Source organism: Lycorma delicatula, chromosome 13 (assembly GCF_047948215.1).
Source record: "Lycorma delicatula isolate Av1 chromosome 13, ASM4794821v1, whole genome shotgun sequence".
Classification (NCBI taxonomy): Eukaryota; Metazoa; Arthropoda; class Insecta; order Hemiptera; family Fulgoridae; genus Lycorma; species Lycorma delicatula.
The window spans coordinates 10,947,114-10,974,335 of record NC_134467.1 but is presented as its reverse complement, the minus strand read 5'-3'; the positions used below and the strand labels follow the sequence as shown (position 1 = coordinate 10,974,335).

Below are 27,222 nucleotides of genomic sequence, written 5' to 3'. Positions count from 1 at the left end.
GCTGCGATGCGGCGATGTAGCGGCAGAGGTACGGTAGGGTTCTGTTATAATATTACTTAACTGTACTTTACTCTTTTTCCGCTGTTATGTCGCCTAGGCTACTTTTGATACCGCCGTGTGTTGCGGGTTGTATATTGTATGTTTGTTAGAGGAAGGAGTTAAACGTTTGTTATTGTTGCTTTTCTTTCCCCTTCTCGACGACTCTCTCTCTCTTATACCGACGGATGCGAGGTGGTTATTACAAACTTGTATTATTATTATTACACACATTATTGTTACCAGCACATACAAACGTACAGTCGTATATTGCCGAGTGTGTGCGTCTACATCCGAAGTGAAGCTACATTAAATGGAGGTCGGGATAACTAACATGTGTACTTCTTTCTCATAAGTCCGATTTATTGTAACGTATCTCTTTTCTCTCTTCTACACTTACCCCTCTGTTGCTCTATCTCCATTTCTTTTTAGTCTGTCTCTCAGTTTGTGTATATCCGTGTTTGAAGTTTTCACTTCCTTTGTTTCTCTTTCTCTCCTTATATCGTGCAAATTATGTATATATATATTTGGAACTTCGTCCTTATTTCTTGTTATATTACTCGTCTAATAATATTATTATGAATGCTACATTTACCACTGACTAAATCTTGTTTAACTTATTACTACTTTCTCTTCGTTTCCTCCCCTCTTCGTACACGAGGTTTCTCTCTCTCTCTCTCTCTCTCTCCTTTATCTCTTACTTTCATATTTTCTTGTACGTACAAACTAATAAAGTTTTCTCTCATTTCATTAATACCATTCTCTCTTTGCCCGCTGTTATCTGTATTTGTTCTTTTTTTGTGCGTATGTAAATAATTATTAGTTTAAATACGGAGCTATCCTGCGATTAATTTTACAGATTTTCTTATACGAGAAACAAAATTAATTGCAATATACAGGAATCTTTGACGTTTCAATTTATTTTTACTTCCTTGTACGAAGTATTGCGATCGCAAAAAAGTTTGGTTTTCAGATTTCAACGGAAATATCCATTTTGACTAGTTTCGGCGTGACGTCTGTACGTACGTATGTATCTCGCATAACTCAAAAACGATTAGCTGTAGGAGGTTGAGATTTTATATTTAGGACTGTTGTAACATCGCAGTTGTACACCTCCAATTTTGATCGCGATCGACTGAACCAAAAGCGTCCAAAAAAGCTCAAAATCCAAAAACATTTGGATTTTGGACTTTTTCGAAAGTGCAGTAATCAGCCCTCACTGAGAGCTTTTCAACAATATGTCATAAGTGGTACTTATTTTCATCGGTTTCAGAGTTATAACCAAATAAAACTTTAATCAATGAAATATTTGGATCTTATATGGGAAAGGCACATCGGTTCAAATCCGACTTCATCTCCTTTTTTTTTTTAATTTAAATATATTGATTTATTAATAATTATTAACCTCTGATCGTAAAAAAAAATTACAATAAGTAATAACACTAAAAAAAAAAAAAATTGAAAAAATATCAGATGTTATTAATGAAATAAAATTTTATGTACTTTTCATTTAAAAAAAAATGTGTGTAGTAATTTAATAGGTGTACAAGGAAATCATGTGACATTAGATTTTTTTAATAATAATAAATGATTTTTTTTTTTTTTTTGTCTTCAGTCATTTGACTGGTTTGATGCAGCTCTCTAAGATTCCCTATCTAGTGCTAGTCGTTTCATTTCAGTATACCCTCTACATCCTACATCCCCAACAACTTGTTTTACATATTCCAAACGTGGCCTGCCTACACATATTTTCCGTTCTACCTGTCCTTCCAATATTAAAGCGACTATTCCAGGATGCCTTAGTATGTGGCCTATAAGTCTGTCTCTTCTTTTAACTATATTTTTCCAAATGCTTCTTTCTTCATCTATTTGCCGCAATAGCTCTTCATTTGTCACTTTATCCACCCGTCTGATTTTTAACATTCTCCTATAGCACCGCATTTCAAAAGCTTCTAATCTTTTCTTCTCAGATAATCCGATCGTCCAAGTTTCACTTCCATATAAAGCGACACTCCAAACATACACTTTCAAAAATCTTTTCCTGGCATTTAAATTAATTTTTGATGTAAACAAATTATATTTCTTACTGAAGGCTCGTTTAGCTTGTGCTATTCGGCATTTTATATCGCTCCTGCTTCGTCCATCTTTAGTAATTTTACTTCCCAAATAACAAAATTCTTCTACCTCCATAATCTTTTCTCCTCCTATTTTCACATTCAGTGGTCCATCTTTGTTATTTGTACTACATTTCATTACTTTTGTTTTGTTCTTGTTTATTTTCATGCGATAGTTCTTGCGTAGGACTTCATCTATGCCGTTCATTGTTTCTTCTAAATCCTTTTTACTCTCGGCTAGAATTACTATATCAATAAATGATACTGAGAGAAAAAATCAATGTTTACAAAATTTTGCATAATATATATATATATATTGTAAAAAAAAATATAAAATATTAATATTTTTTTATATTATATTCAATATTAAAAAAAAAAAAACTGAATATTTTGTCAGAGAAGAAAATTCTAATGGGATTGAAAAAGGACTCAATCGAAACAGAAAAAACTCAACCTGTGGTAAACATAGTTAAAATTTCATAACAAAGCAAAAGAAATTCAAAAGAGAAAAGTAACAAATCAAATATATAAACTTATAAAGTACATAAATGTGTTGAAACTTAAAGGAGCGGAAATATTTGGGCCGATTAATCAAATTGAAAAAAAGCATTATGTCGTATTATTCAAAATCTTTGTCAACAGTCTTAACAGAATTAAAGACGTTTAACTATTTGCCAATTTCTGCCGTACGATCATCAAGAATACTAACAATTCTGAGTACTACTTTGAATTTCCATCAAGATATTGCGTAAAATATACGATGACGATGTAGTATGAAAACAGATATTAAGGAGACATTCTCTAGCAAAATCAGAATATATAATACGCACTTTTGTTAACGTGATGCATCTCAAAAGCAGCGGATAACGGACAAGAAATACTTCAAGGTAAAAATAACACCGATTCTCGTGACGGTTTAGGAAATTTATGTTTAATTCATCATAGTTAATCGTCAGTAATAAAAAAAAAATCTATTAATCACACAAAGTATAACTGGAATAGATTACACCCACAGCGGTATCAACATTTTCATTTTTTAACTTCATTATTGTTATCGTTAAAATCGTAGACGTGCTTCTGCATAATTTAAACCGGGAAGAAATATAAAAAGAATGAAATGATAGGTGGAAAAAGGTCAGAGATCCTTACTAGTAATCGATACTAAACCGATCGCTTACTGACTGGCCCGCCGTAAAATCGATACTAGATTCCTACACGGCCAGTAACACAAGAGAAACTTAAAAATATATCACTGAAAAAAGAAACGGATACATTTACGTCTGAAAAAACATGTTAGGAAAAGATTCATCATCCGATTGTGAGAATAATAACAGATTTACTACTAGCTAACACAGTTACACAGAATAGAAATAAATAAGATATTACAAAAAAAACAAAATTAAAAAATTCCTACAGAGCATATTGATAAAAAAAGGTATGAAAAAAACTGTAAGAAAAACAAAGTAAAAAAAAAAATACTTTGAAAATACAATCACGTGGTAAGGTCCAAATATTTCATTAATTAAAATTTTATTCAGTTGTAACTCCTGAACCGAAGAAAATGAATACCATTTATGATATATCGTTGAAAAGCTCTCGACCAGGGGTTATTGCAGTTAAATAAAACTCCAAAATCCAAATTTTGGATTTTGGGCTTTTTTGGACACTTTTAGTCCAGTCGATTGCAATCAAATGGAAAGGTGCAAAACTAGATGTTACAACACTCCTAAATCCAAAATTTCAACATCCTACGGCTAATCGTTTTTCAGTTATGCGAGATAGAAACGTACAGACGTCACACCGAAATTAGTCAAAATGGATATTTCCGTTGAAATCTAAATTTTCCGAGATCACAATACTTCCTTTACTTCGTACAAGGAAGTAATTAATCTCTAGTTTTCGGTATTTATATTTTATGACGGTCATAAAGCGTGAAATTTTATTTCCGATGAAAAGTATAATATATACAGTATTATAGTTTGAAATTTCTCAGCATTTTTTTGGATAACAAATTCTCATAGAAGGAAAAAATTGATTTCATTTGAAACAAAATCAAAACGTATTAGTTTTACTGTGACGTATTGTAATCAAGTGTAATATAACGTTTTGAAGCTCTCTCAAAAAAAATCAAAATCATAAATCATTTTTATTAAGCGTACTATATGAATCGTGTTAACCAACACTTAATCTTTACAGTTATATAAAGAGGAAGAGGGTTTTTGTTCGTTCGGGATAAACAAAAGGCTACTCGATAAATCGCAACCAAACTTTTACTCGTGGTTCTTGGTATAACTGAGAAGGTTTATATAGAACAGCGTTTGAATTGAACGATTCGAATTAATAACATCACAGAAATAATAGAATGAAATTTATGTTAAATAAAATAATATTAAGTAAATTTAAAAAAAATTAAATTTAATAATAATGGGCTTCCCGTAGGGAGTGTGTGTGAGACTAGAGTGGTAAAATGATGCGAGGCTAGACCAATTATCACCATCAATTGATAAAAAATATGGTGCCCTTGCGCGCTGTTTTGGGAGGTGCAGTGGGGTGCTGGTATAATATCTGCAAACAATCGTCCGATTTTTAAAATTCAAACGGGGTATTTGTTGAAAGCGGGGAGGTTGAAGGCTACCTTTTGCATGCATCAGGTACACGTTATTTGGAAATCGTATATGTGTGTGTGTGTGTGTGTGTGTGTATATATATATAAATGTAAATGTTCGTTTGTTTAAAATCTTAAATCTCCGATAGTTCTACACTGATTGCTTTGAAATTTTGACACAACGTTGCATTCGAATACGCACGCAATTTTATATACCTGAGATGTCACCCCTGCGACAGGTAAAAATGTGCTTTTTTAAAAAACAGCGCTACCTGTTGGACGTAAAAGCAACACACGCTATATTAAATATCTTACGATTCTATTTCAATGTTTCCGATGCGTGTGTCCGTTATAGACTAAAAAACTATTGGACCGATTTACGCGCGGGGAAAAGGGGAGAAAGGGAAAGAGGGAAAAATCCGAAAAGGGAAAAAAGTTAAACGGGAAGAAGGGGAAAATGGAAAAAAGAAAAAAGGGGAAAGGAGAAAAAATAAAAGGGGAAAAGGGTAGAGAAGGAAAAATGGAACAAGGAAAGATAAATGGGGGGGAAGGAAAGGGAAAGGTTAAATTTTGTGAAGTTCCGTAATGTTCCTTTTGTTAAAGTTTTATCGAACTTTCAATTCTGTTCATTTAATCTATACATATATATACTCAAATCCAGCAATAGCGAAGCATTGCCGGGTCTGCTAGTGTATATATATATATATATATATATATATATATGCATATATATATATACATATATATATAATGCTAGTGTATATATTATATATATATATATATATATATATATATATATATATATGCATATATATATATATATATATACACTAGCATTATATATATATATATATATATATAAAGTTTGTCTGTTTGTTATCGCTTCACGTTAAAACCAACCGACCGATTGCTTTCAAATTTTCAGAACACATTTGGGTTTTTCCAGGGAAGGTTTTAAACCATCAACCGAAGCCTTGAAACTTCCGTTGAAGGTTAAGACATTAAAAATATTCATTATTTCTTCGCCCTCATTATTTTTTCTAAAAAATAGATTAATTCTTTTTACTTCATTATTATATTAAATTCAATTCATTATTGTATTAAAGGAATTATTATTGAAATTCCTACTTTAAAAGGTCAAAATGGAGTAAATATGAAATTTAGTATTTTAATAACGTCTCGGTAACAAATGTATCAACTTGATTTTAGGTGTGTGTAATTTTCATGTGAATATGTAAAAATAAATTTCTATTTTTTTTTTGTGGAAATTCTGAGTTTGAAGGATTAAAATGGATTTTTGATTGAAAAGCAGCTATTTTTTAGTTTCTCGGTAACAATTGAAGATATAATTTCGATTTTTGGTGTATGTAATCTTCATATGAATATCTAAAAACCAATTTCAAGATTTTCTGAAATTCAAACTCGAAAGGGGTGAAGAAAGGTAAAATAATTTTGAACAATGTTTACAAATTTTCCCGATTTCCGATTATACTTAACAAGATATTCAGTAGATTTGATCTTGCAAATACTTTTCAGATAAATATCTAAAAACCATTTTCAGGTTTTTTTTTAATTTTTAAGAGGTGCGTTGTGTACAGCATTGCGGTTAAATCATCACAGCCACGCCTACTGTTACTGTATGTGCAACACGACTGGTTGTATCTGCCTCCGGTAATTTGACTAAAAAATATAAAATAAAGAAAATTGACCGCGATGGGAAAAGCAAGTAACCATATAGAGCGGGCGAAACTGCAACGGGATGATAGTAAATTATAAATCTTTAACTTGGTGTCTTAATATGAATATCCAACTTTAAAAATAAAAAAATTGATTTGTAATTATCCATTGCCATGTTTAACAAACTACCAACCGATATAAAAAATCTTCCTGTCAATTTATTTAAAATAAAATACCAATAATTTTTTTTTATTCTGAATTTTATGAATCTCACTACAGTGTGCATGTAAATGTGCGCTCAAATAATTTTCATTAACACCCTCTGAAACTTGAATTATTTTGCAGTTATTTTATTTGTTTGATAAAATATATTTATATTTTTAATTAATATGGATGTTACCCGCATAGCTTTTTTTAATTTATAATTTATTACATGTTTAGTGATACCGCTCTGAATAAGGTTTTACCACAATTCCATCCAGGCAGATACTGATGCAGTCTCTTCTTTTTTAACAACAGAATAGCACATCGTAGCATATCAGCGATCAGAATGAAATATTTATTATTTTTACTACCCTGTACGAAGTATTGTGATCGCGAAAAATTTCAGTTTTCACATTTCAATGGAAAAATACATTTTGACTAGTTTTGGTGTGACATCTGTACGTACATATGTATTTCGCATAACTCAAAAACGATAAACCGTAGGATGTTGCGATTTAGGACTGTTGTAACATCTAGTCATCCACCTCTCCTTTTGAGTGCAATCTACTGAACCAAAAGCATAAAAAAAAGACCAAAATCCAAAAAAATCTGGATTTTGGACTTTTTCTTAACTACAGTAATAAGCCCTCTTTGAGAGATTTTCAATGATATATCATTTAAGTGGTAATTATTTTCATCGGTTCCAGAGTTACAGCCAAATGAAATTCTAATTAATGAATTATTTGGATCTTACAAGGGGAAGGCACGTCGGGTTCTAATCAGACTTCATCGCCTTTATTTTTTTAATTTAAATATATTATTGATCTATTAATATATACCGATTCATTAACCTCTGATTGTAAAAAATTTTTACGATAAATAATAATTCAATAAAAAAAAATATATGAAAATATATCAGAAGTTATTAGCGAAATAAAATTTTATGTACTTTTCATTTTTTTTAAATGTGTATATGTAATTTAAGAGGGATACAAGGAAGTCATGTGGTGTCTACATCAGATTTTTTGTTTCATCAAATTCACCCGCCGAGGAGTAGTTAGATCAAATTATTTTCGTGTGTTTTTCTTTTCTCTTCTTCCAATGTTATTTCATTTTTACTAAGATAGTTTTTCTCCTTTCTTCCAACACCTTGGATCTCCTTTTGGCTGAAATTTTTCTTAAAATCTTAGATCTTCATTTTTCAGTGATATTCTAATCTTTTGTCTAACTGTGAAGTTTTTATTGTTGATCTTTAGTTCTTTCATGTCTTCTAAAGTGTGTTTGAATCAGTTTTTCTTGGTTCAAATAAAAATATTATATTGGTATGTGTATATATATATACACATATTATGTTACACATATTATATATATATTATATACATATATATATATATATATATATATATATATATATATATATATATATATATAATATGATATTTATTTTTCTCATATTAAAAACAAAATACACACATATTCACATATTCAATACACATATATTCAATACACACATCTTCAACAGAACTTTAGTTCTGTTGAATATGTTGTGTTTCGATGTAAATTATTTGTTTGATTGAGTAATTAATGTTATTTTTTTTCCGTGTTACAGGAGATTGCTGCTATTCTTATCAGTTTTGAAAGACATGCTGATTGGCAGTCAAAGGAAGTTAAAATTAGGTAAGATTAAACGAACTTATTTATTCTTTCATCTTTATAATACAGTTTATGTTAATGAAAATTCATTTTATTATCATTGATCGGCTGCTTTTACAGGGTGCTACCTAAAATAAAACGAAATAAAGAGGAATTAATCGTTATTGGGTTTTCTCTTCTGAAATCAATTTTACATATTCTACACATCTATTTATTGTTCTGTGGGAACGGTATTACATGTTTAAACAAGGAAAATTGTTACAGAAGGTAACAAATTTTGCTACGAAAAGGTAGCACTTATAAAGGTAATCGCATTGAAATTTTAGTATTTTTAATTTACTAAATACATTTAACATTGAAAAATGTTTAATATGATCCTACAGACAAAAAAAAAAAAAAAACAATATTTTTGTTGTACTTTTAGATTTCTTAAACATTTAATTATATCTACCTAGCTATAATGTTCATAATGCAGCTTATAAAAACATTAAATAAATTGAATACTTAAAAAATATATATATATATATATATTGATAACATAAAACATTATTTACCCTAACATAAACGAATGGAAATATCCATTTCATTAGGTAATTGTTTATAGTAAATGATTGTATCTTATATGCATTTTACTTATTGCCTAGTTACCTACATTTTACATGTACAAGTTTATATATATATGTATGTGTGTCTATGTATGTTTTATACTTTGTAGTATAATATGTATGTATAGGTATATATATATATATATATATTGTTTACAAACCAAGTAGCTTATGGTATATCCTTGTTATAGAGTTATTTGTTTGTTTGTAATGAAGCCTTGGCATACATAAACACACACATACACACACACACATGTATATATATATATATATATATATATTTTCATAAACACATACGTGCAGATTATACTCGTACATGTGTACGTATACAGAAATATCTATGTATATTTAGTATTTTAGCATTGTATTTAGAAGTGAATGATATTGACTGAAATATTTGTGTGTATGTGTGAGGCAAGGTCTAGTAGTCTGGCGTTTACGTTAGAAACCGAACGGGCTGAATTAGTAGGGTGAGGGAATGTTAGTAAAGTGGGTGTTGCAGGGTGGGAACTGGCGGGGTGTGGGGAGGGTTTTACTTGACCTATACACCACTACTTATTATAATACATCCCCTTCTAACCTAATAATAATACTAAAACTAATAGCCCGCTCGCTGTACGTATACTCTCTCATTCCTTAATACACCTTATACCACGGCTATAATCTACCATACCTACCCGGTGTAGTAGTTTAGTTTTGGTTATATTGCCTTGTTAATTAGTTTACACTGGCATGCCAGTGGCGGCATGCAACCAATACAGTCTAATATCCTTCCACTACAAAATGAATCTGGGGCATTTGCACACGTGTTTGTGTTTGATATATAATTGATCTAAACAATTTGACAATTTTCATTATATTTAAAACTTCTTAATAGTTTTAGTAATATTATGAGTTAGAAGACATTCTGAGTATTCAGAAGACGAATTCAGTTTGAAAATTAATAATAGTAGAACAAAGTTTACATAAGATTATAGAAAAGAGGTTGAAGAGAGATTAAATATTTAACCGTTAAGGTATTGACCGTTTACTGAATGCAGGATAAATTTATTATTTAGGTTGTAATATTAAATAGGATTTTTGGAGTAAGATGGAAATAAAAATCATATTGATTCAAAAAAAAGGAGAGGTTTTTGAAAAAAAGAAAGAAGTGTGATAGTATCAAATATAGATCGAATAATTAGAAAGAGATTCTTGAATATATGTGTGATGTTTGCTTTACCTTAGTGAATTGTGAACGGTAAGAAAACAGAAAGGAAAAGATTAAAGACCTTTGTAATATAGTTTGTGCAGAAGGATGTTGAAATTAATTCAATTGATAAAATATAAAGTTAGGAGTTGTTAGATGAATAGAAAAGGTGGTTGAATCTGGTAAAGAGTAGATTCAAACTAGATCGATAGGTCATATAACTATATTAAATAATGACGGGATTATTTAATTTCTCATAAGATGCTAGAAGCATCTTATGCTATTCTATATGCTAGATGCATATAGAAGCTAGAAACGAAAAAGATTATAAGATTGAAATACATAAAACAGCTGCTGAAGTTATAAAATGTAATATTTATGCCGAGATGGAAAAGATTTAAAAACCTCAAAATATTCTGAAATGGGTACAAAATTAATTCTGTAGTGTGTGAAAAGTCTCAAGTCTGGCGTTAAGATTTGAATCCTGGAAACTATAAAACTATATAAACTATAAAACTTAAACTATATAGTTTAAGATATAAACTATATATCCTGATGGTGCTTAAGTTAATTAAATTTTTAATTCTATTAATATGACTTTAAAGAAGATTCTACACATCTAAATTAAAGCTAAAGTAATGGAAGTAAATAACACAGACGATTTAGTGGTAAGAAGAAGTGAAAAAGGAATAGAAAAATAAAAAAATACAGATAATAGCAACTATGGTAACAGAGAGCTGGAAGAGCACAATGAAAATAAAAGGAAGGATAGAGATGGCAAAGTTGAAGAAGAAATTATGTCGTAAAATTTCTGGACTTAGAGTTAACGAAGAGGTTCGCCAATTACTTTGTATAGAATGTCCTACTGTATGGAATTTAAGCACGGCATTGAGGAAGAGGGAAAGTAATTAGATTGAGGCTTTTGAGATGTGAATATAAAGAAAGTAAGATGAGCAGATAAACTGAGGAATGAAGAAGTAATCAACAGGATTAAAAAAGAAAGAGCCCAGGAAGTCAAAAGAAAACTGGTTAGGATATGTGGTTAGAGAAGGAGGAATCTTGACAACGGTATCAGAAGGGGAAGAAAAGGACGATATTAATAGATGAGGTGATGATTGGAAACTAAAAAGCAGTAAAGGAGAAGAAATGGGATAGAAAAGGGTGGAGATAGCGGTGGCTTAAGGAAAAGCTGCTGCCAGGCTGTACACCAGATATGATGATGGTGGTGGTGGAACAGAAAGGAGAGGATAGCATTTAACCAGTTAAACTAATGATTATTTAAGAATATAAAAATAATATTATGAAGTATGGGAATTTAATGTCATTTGCAGAAAATATGAAAATCATAGTTGCTTGAAGAATTATATTAAAAACTTCTTTGTTTTGTCATGAGTTGCTATACTATTTTGATGCATCCTTCTACCAATTCCTAATTTGTACTAATTTTTTATCTTAATTTATTTGTTATTTATTTTATTAGCCAGCAAAGTTGGTGTTCTAGATAGCGTGCTAGCTTCCAGATCAACTAATATCGGGTTCAATTTCCAGCAAGCATCTTGTCATTTTCATCAATCTGGTCTTTTTTTTGTCAAAATGTCTTAATATGTCCAAGGTTGTACTAGTAAAAGTAAAATTTGATTTGCTTAAAAAAAATGATTCATGAAACATGGTCTAGTACAGACATTTATTTGTCTCAAGAGTACATATATCCACACACATCTTTAACATGGAGGAGTACTGTAAATGAGAATGTATTTTATAACAGATGTTTAAGATGCCTGCAGTATTAATTGAATTCTTTTTTTCTTTGTAATAAATATTTTTTTTATACTTTTGTTAAATGAAATTATACAAGTATTTAAATAGTGAAATAGTATTATTAAATCATACAGTTATATTATTAAAAAAATACTGAATATACAAAGAGCTGAGATTGTTTTAAATTGAAGAGATTGTCATATGTTGAAACCAGTTATTGGAAAAATTGTTTTTAAATAGTGAAATAATATCTGTTTATCTTGAAAAATTGCTGTTTAATTGTATATATGTAGATATAACAAGATGAAAATGTACCAGGAAAACCTATGCATAGTTTTATTCATATCTTTTCGTTGGTAACTACAGGTTTTTTTTTTAAGTAACTTACAATTTGCAAAATAATGCAGAAAAGAAAACTTTTAGCACGAAATAAAATTCAAACTTTTTTCAACTCTTGGAAAAAAGTTTTTTTCTTTCATGCTCCATGCTAAAGTAAATGTATAAACTTGGCATAGGTGTTAATAATTCATGAAAAATAAGTGTTGTTTTACTGTATAAAATGATAAATAATATGGATATTATTTATATAATACATGAATAATTTAAATTACTCTTATAAAATATTCACACATTTATTTTCATTTACACACGAGTGCACAAATGAGATTTTGGCATTAAGGTTTGTTGTAATTTTCTATTAATAGAGCGGTTTAAACTTTGTAACAATTCTCTCTCTCTCTCTCAGTAATAATAATAATATATATTATTTTATGGCCGGGGTAACCACCAACAGATGAATATGGAGGGGGATTGATAATTAATACTGAGAGATGGAGCAATTGGTACCATTATATATGTAAGAATTGAGGGCGGCAGGTTAAAGAATATTGTTCTCAACTGTATATACGTGTAAGATTTTCAGGCTCATTTCAGCTATTAGCTGTGCTTTTCTGTTGTAATACTTAGTTCCTTCTTTGACTCTCTCTCTCTCTCTCTCTCTGTTCCATCCATACTTATGTTATCTGTAAATCTTGTTGTTATTGTAGTACTTAGTGAAATGTAAGAAGAAAAAGAGGAAAGGGGCTCCATTTGGATAAAGGGAAAAGAAAGAGTTTTTGGCACTCTTTCTGTTGTGCTTAAGTAACTTACCGCTTCCCCTCACTTCATCGTTTTCATCTCTCTTTCTCGACTCCGAACCGAAAACATCGTACTGTCCCCCTTCGATTCATCCGTTGTTTCAGTCGAGGAGGATGGGAGGTCCTTTTTGTCTTTGTGTGTTATTTTGTGTTTGCGTGTGTTTTTGACCTCCTGGTTGGGTTTTATATAGTTCATCCTTATATCCTGATACCCCCAATGTTATAATGTATCTGTGAGAACAGTTTTCCACAGCTATTGAGTCTGTGTCCGCTTCTTTAGTGTGTGTGATGTTTCTGTCCCTTATAGTCTAGTGTTGTAACTCTTCCTCTTCAGCGGGTATAGGGTTACACAGTACAGTTTAGTTTAGAGTTGTTTGTTTCTCTAATTTACGGCTTTTAATAATCTGTTACTCTGTGTTACTGTGTTGTGCCGCTACGCTATACATCGTCACTTGTTGTGATTTATATTTTATATGTATTTATATATATATATATATATATATGTACATGCTCACACACATATATACACATATATATATGTATACTTACCACCAACGGAGTGGAACATTGGAACTTACTTGGACTCTCCTCTTATTGTATAACACGAGCCAAATATTATATTATATATTTATATAAAATACATTACCCCTCTTAACATTTTGTCTCTCATCTGTTCTTTTGTCATATGACCAAGACTGTACTCCCCACTTGTTTCTTTTCCATACACCTCCTTACATTTAATTCTTTGTTGGCAATCAGTATATTGTGTCATCGTGTAGCGTGGTATATCAGTCAGCAATAACAAACAATACTATCATCATCATCAAATTGGAGATTCAGGTTTTTTTTAAATAAAAAAATTATTTTATTCTTTTCTGGTATTCTTAATGTCTTTTTTTATTGTTGTTTTTATTCTTTGCGTTTGTATTGATATAACTATATTTGTTTGTATGTAGTAGAAATAGTTTTTCTGTAAAATGAAATGTAATTTTTTTAAAGTAATTTACAAAAAAAAATGTATAGTTATATATTTATGTATAATGAATGTCATTCTGTAGAATGTTTCTTTTTTAAATTTCTTTGTTATTTTGAATTTCCTTTTTGCATCTTTTTTCTGTTTGACTGCACTTTTTATTATATTTTATCTGTCCTTAAGTTGGTCCCTTGCACTAATTCCATCTCCATTCTCTTCTACTTATAACTAGAAACTTGAATTTCTGATAGGTTCCATTTTTATTATAAATAATCTATAATATTTACTCTCTTAATTCTTTTTTCTTTGCATTTCATACTGGTTTTTCAAATAATGTTTTATCAGTCCATCTTTCACGATATGTTCACAGCCAGTTGTCCTCCTAAAGCTTTTACTCTGATTCAGTTGCTTTTTTACAGCCTCATTTTTCATCCTATTTATGTAATTAATTTTCTCTAATTTATTCAAGCCCGTATTATAAATACCTCCCAGCCTTTCTTAGTTTTTTTTTCTTCAATAATGTCCATGTTTCACATCTGTACAGGAGTATACTCTAAACTTAATACTGTACAAATGCTTCATCAACTCTCAACTCCATTTTACTACATAATAACAGTTTTTTTTAAATAAAATCTTTTGTTTTAGTTATAACATTTATGCTGTTTCTATCTTACTTGTGTTTAATTTTTATGTTTAAATAATTGCACAGTTGTTCAATTTTCACTCCATTCAATTGGACAATGGTGTGCGTTAATATGTATTGCACTTTTATAGATTATTACATGAGTATTCTGTGATAAAGCTAATTTTTAAGGTTCACTTTTCCTTATAGTATTACTGAAATCTATTAATTGTAAAAAAAAGAACATGTAATTATTGAATTTTCCCAGCATGTTAAATATATATTATATTTTTTAATTAGAAGGTTTTCTAAAAATTTTATTTGTCATCTTATTTATTTACCCCTCCCCCAACTTATATTCTGCGAGAACTCTGTGAAATCTCTCACATTTAGAAAACATTCTACAGTTGATAGGTTTTTTTTTTTTTACCAAAACGTTTTATATATTTTGATCTATATATGGGCACTTACTTGGCTAGATGTGCGCATTTAAATTTGAGTGATTTTGTAAAATTAGCTTACCAACTTAGTTATCCAAGCACTAACATGCTAACACTATGATTTGATTTTTAATAAGTTGTAATAATAAAAAAAAAAGAAAACAATAAAATTTAATTTATTTTATTTCAAATTATGTGAAATACCAATATGTTATTTTATTGTAAAATATATGTATAATAAATGTTAGAGTTAAGATTGAAATAAAGATTGTGAAGGTAAAAAAAATCCACAGAATAGGCGTTCTTGTAAATGCAAAAATGAAAAGATAGCACATGTGGTGGACAGAAGATCAGCATAGTGAAAGAATGAACGAATTCTGGAGGAAAAAGAGGAAAAATCAGAACAGAAGGAATTGAAATTATATTTGCATGGTTCTCTGCAGATGTGTTCAAAAAAAAATGGTAGGGTCATTCCAGTATCGCTTTTTAACAATACCTAGGGACCTTTTGAATTTTTTGTTGGTATCAATGAAAATTATAATCTGTAGGCCAAAAGTAAAGCTTATAAATGGTAGGTAACTTTCAAATATTTCTACTTGTTGGGAGTAACAAAGACAAGTGTTTTAGTCGGTTCTCAAAAATGTACTTGTTGCATATAGCCTGCATTCGATCATCAATTTTTGCAACAAAATATTACAGTTCTTTTCTTTTATAACCATTACTACTAAATTTATTTTGTAATAAATTATTTAAATTTATTTTCTTCAAAATACATACAATTCTCAATTGGCTATCACAATAGAATAGTGTTTTGAGAAAGAGATGTTTTTTTCTTATGAAAATTAACCAGGTTTATCATCAAGAAGTTCAAAAAATGACATCAAGCAATGATCTTTAATAAATATTAATGATTTCTAACTTTTTTCTAATGAAAAGTTTGTAATCCCAATTAATTTTATTTACACACACACACACACACACACACACACACACACACACCACTAAAGAATATTTTAGATGTTGTTTTATCTTTAATTAATAGAATTAATTGTACTTAAAATTAATGTACTTTACAGGTTTAGTATTTGTGAACTGTAAATATTGGAGATATTTGGAAATTTGTAGGAGGGCATGTTATTATTTATTTTTTATTTCATTTTGTTGAATTATAATTTGCCATATTTCTATCTAAATTGATTTAGTTCTATTTCTGGCAATAATTACTTAATGTACATAGTTATTTTAACCGAATTCATCGGTATCCAGCCGATCTGCCTTATCATTCTTGGTACCTCCTTATTCCTTATTGTTACGAAAACCTTTTCATCATAAGTTTCCAAATAACAACGATATCACTGTATGTTTGTATTACTTAATTTTTTTTTAGTTGAACATAATCACTTCGATGTATCACAGTGATTGCCGATTAAACCATTCAGATGTATATATATATATATATATATATATAATTAATATTCTATACATATAAATCTTTTAATGTGTTTAGTGATGGTTTTTTTTTTGAGGTGGGACTATAAAACTTTTTCAAAATCTAGAAACAGAGATGGTAATTTTATGACCAATAGTAAATAACAGATGGGAAAGTTTAAAACAAAATTGAACTCTATCTAGAATATACTGTTGATATTTATCCTCTTTTCCCTGTTTCAACAAAGTTTAATATTATAAAAATGTTATTTTTATTGATTACAAAAAGAGAAAAGGAGAAAGAGTGAATGAGATGAAATAATATAAACTTTTTAATAAAATAAAAAATAAATATTTTATATATATGTATATAAATTTTGATTTATTTTATTTAATTTTTATTTATCATAATAATAATATTGAATAAAGTTTTAATTTAGTCGTGATATAAAACAATATAGATATTAAAAGTATATTAAGTTGCGTATTTGTAGGCTTTCTTTTACCATTATTTAAATATAAAATGGCTTGTGATGATTGTGGTTGAATGAAATATTGAAAAGACAAATAAATAGAGACTGTGTGCGAGAGAGAGAGAGATTGTGAGAAAGGGGATCTGAGGGAGTGGGAGAGGGTGGATGATATTATTTAAGAAAAAAAACCAGAAAATGTGAGGAGAACTGAGAAAAATATAGTCTAACTGAACGAGATTATTATTATTTGTATAGCCTGTATTGAAATAATGTAGCAGGGGTACATTATGTCATTGATCTGAGCGTAGTATATATTTATGTAATCTATTTTTTCTTTCCTTTCTTATTCTATTCTAGTAAGAATCGAACGATGTCTTCTTGTCGGTGCTGCTTTTGTGTTTGTTCTAACTACTATACTAGGTGGGAAATACAACGGGAAGGGTTTAAAATGGTGGGGGTTTAAGCATTCTGATCGTATCAGATCGCATAACATTAGGCTCTATCACTTATTGTTATTTTTATATTGTTTTTCAATAAAGTTTCTTTCCATCTTTCTCTAACCCTCTGATGATCAGAAACTTTTCTTCACTTACTTCCTCCATCTGCCGTATTTTTTTTTTGTATCATCATCATCATCGCTAACCTTCTATCTCTTCGCTTTATGTTGATTTCCATTTCCGTTTTTATCATTCAACTCCCTTTTATTTTAAAAATATTAGTCTTTTTCTAATTAATTTTATCTTTTTTCTTTTTCTTTTTTTTTACTAATCCCTGCTGTTTGATATTCAGGACTTTATCTATTAGTCGCCTTAAACAAAATAGCGACCTTAAAATATACATAAACTTTTCCCTGAAGATATATTATAGGTATTATATAAACAAAAAACGTTCCATATCAAGATTACTAATGCAGTTTCTAATAATTTTTTTTTAATAAATTTATTTAGTATAATTACACAAAATTATGCCACCCCTATGTAAATCCAATCGGTATTCAATCCTTCTAGTGACGTTTTCACTTTTTTTATTGTTGGGAATATCATTACTTTCAAAGTTAGCAACAGTAACTGATTCCAAATATATATGGAACTGTGAAGTGCACAGTTCCATACAAAGATTTTATATCTTTTTCATAAATTGAGGGATGGCTACTGACATTAAGCTTAAGGATTATATATTGTACAAGTATAAAGAAAAATGGACTCATTGTATTAAATGTTATTGATAATATCAAGTGGAAATAGGGGTGCTGCAGTACCATAATGCCACTTTGCGAGCTGACACTGGGTATTAGTATCGTATAAGAAATCCCAAGCCTGATCTGGATTTGAACCTAGAACCTTTTAGATGAAAGATCATTCATTAATAGTTTTACATGTCAGAGGTATAAATATAATTTAAATGAAGTGAAATTGTGATAGTTCATAAATTAAAATTTTTTCTTGGAATTTAACAGATTCTGATATGCACCCACCTTATTCATGGTGTTGCAGATATTCAATTTCTTTGCCCTTACCAAATTGTTATGTTGTAAAAAATAGTTTGGCAGTAATTATTCTTTCTTAAGAGCAGTTAGGTAACAAATCTTCTCAGAATAGCATATGTTATACCCATATAAAAAGAAGTTATCAGTTTGGCTGGAATTTAGATTGATAATGATTCGCTTTTTTTTTTTAAGAATTGAAATGTTTGAAGATTATATTTTTTTACTCAGTATCATGTACAGTTAACATTCAGTAAGTATAGAGCCGGCCTCCGTGGCGCAAGTGGTAGCATCTCGGCCTTTCATTTGGAGGTCCCAGGTTCAAATCCCAGTCAGGCATGGTGTTTTCACATGCTACAAAAATTGTCATTCATCTCATCCTCTCAAGTAATACTTAACAGTGGTCCCGGAGATTAAAAACACAAAAAATTATTAAGTTCCATTCCTATGCACTTGTTCAAGACTACGTGGTGAATTAATCATCAAAAAAAAAAACAAATTACGTTTAAAATACATATAAATTTACAATATATATTAAATCAAAAAAATCTAAATTAAAAAATCAAACTATTTTATCTAAATGTTAATATTAAGTGCGTAAAAATCATTTTCAGAATAACCATTCCCATTTTTTGCATTTTATTTGAGTATTAATAATAATTATGAAACTTTAGTAAATTAAAATGGTAAAAGTTACAAAATTCAAACTACACATTATTTGCTGAAAAAATAAAATATATTTAGCTAAACCTATGAAATTGAAACTAAACAACGTTAAATATTTCTTATAATAAATATCATGAGTGTAGAATAATTCTTTTAGTTTGAATAAAATAGTATTATTAGAAAATTGGCGTAGTTTTTTTTTTGTGAATAGATAAAAAAAACTGTATTTATAAAAACTAAAATTTTTATGTTAAACATTGTAAAGAAAATAATATTAATTTGTTTATAGTTAATGGAGAAATTCCTTTCTTTTTTTTTAGCATTTTATTAACATGGATAAAATGTTTTCATCCAGGTTGTTAGGTCAGTGGGGCCTGATCTAGAGGTTAAATCATCGTGACAAATCGCTTGTTAACAGTTGATTTTTGAAGTCGAAGGTAGTGAGGTTCAAATCCTAGTAAAAGTTAGTTACTTTTATGTGGATTTGAATACCAGACAATGTATATCGGTGTACTTTGGCGATCGAGGTTCAATTAATCACACATCTCATGAATGGTCGGCCTGAATCTGTGCAATACCTACAATTCATTTATGTGTCATACATATCATCCTCATCTCATTGGGCCTGGTTGTGGAGGGGGGTAGCTTATTGTTCACTAGTCGAATAGATTGCAATGTGTACATATTAGGGAAAAACAAATTTTATTTGTTGCTTGACTTCTTTTTTAATTTTATAGATACACTGTTCTAATTCTACCGTTAAATTCAGTCAAGCAAATGAATAATTTTTGATAAACAAGATTAAAAAGATTTTTTAAACAAAATGATTATTAACCATAGAGTTAACTCTATTTTGCACAGTACTATTACTGTAAATGAAGAAATCTTTAACAGGTGTTTTATTGTATATTTTTTCTTAATTTCGTTATTTGGACTGATTCACTACTGCAAAATGTTCAGAATTTTTAATGGACCGGTAAAATTTAAAATGAAATTTTCATTTTATAAGGGTTAATGCATTATTGCATATCTATACCCATCCGTAATTAGGTTGGTTATAGACTATTTATTACATAGCTGGTTTAAAGGTCAGAAAGATTCATTCTTTGATCAGAATTAAAAACATGTGTGATCACAAGAATGATGCATACCGTGATATTTTTTCAGCAGATGGAGAATTTACAGAGATGATTTTGTTTGAATGTGCCTTTAAGACTGTGTATGACAAAAGGCAATAAAAATCTATTTACAATTGTTCAATATATATATAATTTTTTTGTTTCAGGCCAAAGAGCGGTTCAATGTTGTTATATAGTCGAAAGAAAGTCCGTTACAGAAGAGATGGTTATTGTTGGAAAAAACGTAAGGATGGAAAAACTACCAGAGAAGATCACATGAAGCTGAAAGTACAAGGAACTGAGGTAATTTTATATACACATTATACAAATATGTAAATCTGAACAAGCTACTTGTCAAATATGCATGTGAAGCTACTTAATCGCCTCTAGTTATCAATAGATTTATGTTTTCCCATAAATAAAATTCTTTTTCCAGTTTAATTTCAATACATGAGGTCTAATGGAAGAGTATTAGAAAGATATTGTAGAATTCTAGGCCTGATTCTTCAATGATTTTGGTGATCCATTACACAAATGAACACTATTATTTCTGTAATGTTCCATATATAGTTTCTTCTCTAATCGAATATTTCTTTTCTTTAAATATTTATTTTGAATATTTTCTTTGAATATTTCTTTTTCTGATCCTTTCTTATCTTTCTATCGTATTTCTTAAAAATGTTATCTAATTTTCAATTATTAGCAAGAAATTATACTTACGATAAATAAAAAATACAGTATTTGTTTTATTAATATAAACTACAATTATAAGAATGAATGGGTTTAAATTTAACAGGAGGTACAAAATACTTTACGGTTAGCACTGTTACTATTAGTACTTCTGCTTCTACTGTTACAACATTTTGTATGATACGAGGGAAGGCCACAGGGGTACGTCGTAGCCGTGGCTAGTAGCTAACGTGTTGAAAAGGAAGGGTATTAAAATAAAAAGTAAAATAGGTAAGGCAGGGGGAATCGGGTGGGTAAGGGGTGGGTTGAATGTAGTGTAAAGGCACAAGTTAAGTCAGAAGGATTTTTAACACCGTCTACCTCTCATTCTGTCTCTTTCTCATTCTCTTCTCTTACCCTATAATTCCACAACAACCAGTAGACCGGTAGTAGTAGGGAATCGCTCTGTAAAATACCCACCTCACCGCAAAAAGAGTATTATTTCAGTTTCTCCCCGCTCTTGCTGCCACTTTTGCTGTTCTCTTCAAGGTATAAATTGCAGCATTTACACTAATAGAAGCTGTAAATGTTTTACTCCCGCCTTACCGCCTTATGAATGTAATCGCTTTGCCTGGTTCTAGTTGTAGTAATAATAATATTAATAGTAGTTGCATCTTTTTGAATTTAAATTCTGGTTACCCCGTTCCCTTGCTTTCTCCACTGTTTCATATACATGCATCTGTATGTTGCACGTACAGGTGGGAAAAAGGTAGATAATTATAAATTCTGTTATGTAGTTACCCTGGACTATCTGGAGTAAGGATAGAATACATAAATAATACAAAGTAATTGATAATCTGCAAAATTTGTAAAAATATGTACAGTTTAAACTATATAAATCTAAATAACGTATTAAATGACATATTTACAAACCTGATGAACAATATTTGATCGGCCGTCTATTATAATGGTTGGATAGCAGAGTTTAGACCCCTTGATTGTATTCCTGGATGAGGGGCTGGTATTTTTTCATTTGATTTAACATTTAACGTGATTATGGTTCGATAAATCAGTGATTTTGTTTCAACAAACGGTTAAATAGTATACATTTCTTTACAGATTTATAACTTTAGTTATTGATACCGTATGGAAATGAATTTCTTTTAAGATTATTAATTTTTCTTATGTTATCAACGGTTTTTTCTTAATATCTTAAATAGTCTCATGTTTTGAATAAATAAAAAAGTCCCTTGCTTTGAAACATATTTTAATAATTCAGAAAATAACTTTCAAAAGTTACATTGAGGGTGGTATAGTGGAAAAATGATTTAAAAACAAAAATTTTTCTTTTTGCTCGATTCAATCCTTTTTCCAAAAAATTTTCTTTTTACTTTTATAACTTCATTGAAGTGGATATATAGTCAGGCCTACGAAAAAGACTGCTCATAAGAAAGAAAAAATATTCTCTTATGCTCATTCAAAACAACTTAAAAGTTTGAGGGAAAGGTTGGACAGGAATTTGATTAAAGAGTCTGATAGGGTTCATGAGCAGAGGTCTAAAATGCAGGAATGCATGAAATGTAAGTTATCAAAATAAACATAATCTGAAAAGAAACATCAAGATTATTTAATCCGCAAGTGGCTTTCAAATAAGGCTCAAGAACAAAGATCGTACCATTTTTTTTATCGATTCATAAACTCATTTTTAATGTAATACCTAAAGATTATTTACATCGATTGACTGTTATAAGAGAGTGGTCAAAGTGAAAAGTTATGAAACGAAAGAGCCAATGAAAGCTGTACTCATTTACAGAGAATGTATCAGATATCGAGTAATGCCGAAGCTTTTAGAAATTCAATATTGAAAAAGATTGTATTTTATTGATCATACAAAAGTCATCTAAGTAATAATAACTGTGTAGATCAGAGTTTTTCTCCCGATGCTCTTTCTTAACGGTCCAGTACCACTCGGTAATGCGACCGTCATGGGATCATTTTATATGAGTTCATCCAGATTGATGCGCTTAATGAAAAGTTATGACCGATCAAAAAACACATATATTTGGGTAGAAATGAGAATCTCCCCCTTTTTGAAGTTGATTAAAAACAAGCCTGATTTCATAAATATAAATAGGTCTGATGTTGTTATAACTTATGAAAAATTGAAGATCGGCAGAAACAGATTATTATTTGTTATAAAATAAAAAAATAGTAGACTCGCTATAAAAGAAATATCCATGTTAACAGCAAAATCATCTGATATTAAAGTCATTAAAAAATAAAAAGCGTTCCTTGTTTATTATATATGGCAGGCTAAAAGTTATTTTCACTTGTATACATGTTTAAATTTTGTGAAATTTTTATCTGCAGTTACTGATAATCAGGCATTATTATCATCACTGCACTCTTATTCAGTATCAGTATTTAGAATAATGTATAAGTTATTGGAAACTAGAATCGGTTTTTATGGAAAAATTCTCTTTGACTCCAAATCCTATATTTCTTATTTTATCCTGTTTTGTTTCAAGAAAACATTTTTTTTTCTCTTATGAGCAGTGCTTTTTGTAGGGTTGCATGTATTTTCACTTCAATGAGGTTATAAAACTAAAAAGTATGGAAAAAATCGTTTTTTTTAAATTATTTGGAATAGTATTTTTCTGTTCAGCCTCTGAAACCACCGTAAGGTATTACTTCACAGGATGAATGAGGATGATACATAGTGAATGAAGTGTAGTCTTGTACAGTCTCAGGTTGACCACTCCTGTGATCAACCCAGTGGGTCATGTTTGGAATACTCAAAACAGTTATTCAGTGCTGTTATGAAACATTACATATTAAATTTCGAAATTCTTTTCTACTGATTCATCAACATTTGTATAAGCTGAATCATAAATTTAAAAAATACTCAAAGGATTAGAGATCCTTTATGTTCATGTAGGTCTATAACTAGTTGCACTTACACAAAAAAATCTTGAAATTATTAAAGACTAAAAAAATCAACTAGAAGGGGTTTTGTTAGTCTAAAGATACTTAGAAAAAGTTGAAAAATTTTCTTATAAAATTAAATTTATGTTATCAACTAAGATTAATTACTTCATGTGTTTTGATGAAAGGGTGGAATTTTATGATGATTATCATTCATTGTGAAGAAGATTCTCACTTTAAATTAACTTAACTTCAAGTGTACTTTAAATCGATTGGTCTATTAATTGAAACGTATTACTTGTAATCTGATATTACTGATAAAAATATAAGCGATTGATATCTTTAGACGGTGTGTTTCCTCAGCTATTAAACAACATTTTATTCTCAAACATCAGTGCTTTCCTTGAGTTTGGTAGCAAAGTAGACACACCTTACTTTGTTCATGTTACAGACTACTTTATTCAAACCCTTTTTGAATGGATAAGACACTAACAAACAATTTGAATTTGAAAATAAAATCTTCATTAGTATATTCGGTTAAAATAAAACTACTTTAAGCAAATCGGTATTATTTTTCACTGTACCCTTTTGTTTTGTTTTAAAATTCATATACTGCTTGTAAAGAAGTTTAGAATGAATCGTTGTTAATTTTAAGTTTTAGTAATATTAGTACTGATAATAGCAGCTGTGTTTAGTTGTAGAAACCACCACCAGAGTGTGCTACTTATATACAAAAGTAATATTAAGAAACATTATTATAAGTTTTTACATTAACAATAATATATAAGTGGTTGTGGAAACAGTAGTACTATTATAGTTAAAGAAAACTCTAACTTAACCATAGTAAGTTTTATTAATCCATTTTGTATGTGTGTATATATATATATATGAATATACTGAAAATACATTGAGAGATGTATCAATATCGCATCATAACAAAACAAAATGTAAAATAATATTAACTAAAGAGGAAATAGTTAAAGAAATGAAAATGGGAATTTGTTTAAGAAAATCTTGTAAAGAGTTATTCAGTCATTTAATTGAATGTAATGTGAAGCATCTAATTATTGTTTAAAGTTTTTGTGATATATTTATTCTAGAAAATTGTTTAGTTGTGTAACCTTTATATATATATGTGTTTTATAAACACAAGACATCCCTCATTTTCTGCTGAATTTATGAAATTGAGCTCACACAGTAAAGTAAAAATTTAAATAAAGTAAAAAACAGAATTGTCAATCATAGTTTATTGTGGATAATTTTTCAAGTGCAAAAAGCTTGTCTTCCTGTTAGCAGTATTGTAGGTCTTATTTCATGGGGGATGGATGTTAGTGATTAATGATTACTGAGGAGATATTATAATTATATCCTATTCTTTTTTTGTTTATTTTGTAATTTTGAATTCTAAATTTTTTTATAAGTTTTGAAGGATAAATCTGTATCAAAACGCTTATTGCATGTTTTTTTGTGGGGTCTCATGCAAAAGTTAAGTTTAACAAATGGAGCAAAACATAGAAGGTGTATCTAATGTGTAGCCTCTGAAAGCTACTTTAGAATGATGTGTGTATCAGCAATAAGTCACATCTAGAATGCAGGGTGAATATCCTTCCTTTTGTTGACAAATCTATGTTAGTAGTATATTGATGATAATTATTTTCTTATGAATATTCTGGAATTCTCCAGATATCCCATGAAACTTTCTGGATTCGGGCTTGTAGGCAGTCACGTCCCTTGTTTGTGATTTGTGATTTAGGTGTGGTCTTATACAGATTCAGGCCGACCATACCTGAGAAATGTGATTAATTGAAACCCGACCACCAAAGAACACAAGTATCCATGATCTAATTCAAGTTTGATATAAAATCAAAATAAAAGCAACTGCCTTTATTAGGATTTGAATCTGATAACTCTTAACTTCAAAATCAGCTGATTTGTGATGAGTTTTACCATTACACCAACCTGGCAGGTTGTATTAACAATAAAACTTCCTTTGCATCATATCTCTCCTTCATCCATGACCAATTACTATAGCAGCTATTATTTGTAAATTTTTTAAAAAATCAGAAAATTTATTTTGGCATAATTACATCACAAACACACAAACAATGAAGTGTGAAAAATTTGAGTTAAAACAGTAACACCTTTACTCTCTCAGTTAAAAATATAAATAAAATATCTGCTCAGTTTAAAAGAAAAATATTTTTTTTTTTTTTTTTTTTTACACTTTTGCAGCTTGTTCTATATTCTAAAAGTATTAGGGAAAGTATATTAATTGATTCAAATTTTGCATGTTAGAATTTCTGGAGATTTTCATGTTTCTTGACGACGTCTGACCAAAAAACAGAATTTTAGCATTGAAAAATTTTGAATATACAACTTATATATATATATATATATGTTGGTTTGCCTTTGCCTTATAACTCCAGACTGGATAAGTCAGGCTCTTGTATGAAACTTGGCACCATGATTGTTATTTTTTGGACATTGGTGGCATTTAATTATTGTCATAAATCAGTCATGGGGGCAGGGAGATTCTCCACATTTTATTCAAAAATTAGGTAAATTTTTTCACATAATTTAATACACCTTAGATAGCTAAGGTACTTTTTTTTACATTCTGTCTTATTCAGATTTCAATAAAGTCATTGAAGCAAAACTTTTCTTTTTTTTTTGTTTCTGGTCTCCAAGTTACATTCTTCTACTAATTATTAGAAGATTCTATTACGTTACATTTGTCATTCAGTAATGTGCTTAGACAATTTCATTGATGGATGGAGGATTAATGCCTAATTTTTTTTTCATAATTTGTCATTTTTGGAAGTGAAACTTGGACGATCGGAGTATCTGAGAAGAAAAGATTAGAAGCTTTTGAAATGCGGTGCTATAGGAGAATGTTAAAAATCAGATGGGTGAATAAGTGACAAATGAAGAGGTATTGCGGCAAATAGATGAAGAAAGAAGCATTTGGAAAAATATAGTTAAAAGAAGAGACAGTCTTATAGGCCACATACTAAGGCATCCTGGAATAGTCGCTTTAATATTGGAAGGACAGGTAGAAGGAAAAAATAGTGTAGGCAGACCACGTTTGGAATATGTAAAACAAATTGTTAGGGATGTAGGATGTAGAGGGTATACTGAAATGAAACGACTAGCACTGTATAGGGAATCTTGGAGAGCTGCATCAAACCAGTCAAATGACTGAAGACAAAAAAAAATGTCATTTTTGCTTTATTCTTCAGATTGAATTAACTAATTTTACATGATCACTTCTAAATGTAGGTCATTAATGCAATTTAATTTTGGTTACAATTGATCTCAGAAATGGAGAGATATGGCCATTGTGGGTCCCCTCTCTCAAAATTTTATACAAAGATTAGAATAAATTTCTTACATAGTACTTTATACACATACCTACATATTTTAATGTTCAACTTAATTTTCTTCCTAA

The 27,222-nt window shown here is 29.5% G+C and overlaps 1 protein-coding gene across 1 annotated transcript in view; it reads left to right on the top strand.

The window, feature by feature from the left end:
- The window catches only part of Camta (Calmodulin-binding transcription activator), a 403,237-nt gene that overhangs the window by 242,828 nt on the left and 133,187 nt on the right, over positions 1-27,222 (top strand). The window contains exons 5-6 of the mRNA XM_075381347.1: positions 8,246-8,313; positions 20,348-20,483. Of these exons, the coding sequence (XP_075237462.1) occupies positions 8,246-8,313; positions 20,348-20,483 (204 nt within the window). The remainder of the gene's footprint in view (positions 1-8,245; positions 8,314-20,347; positions 20,484-27,222) is intronic.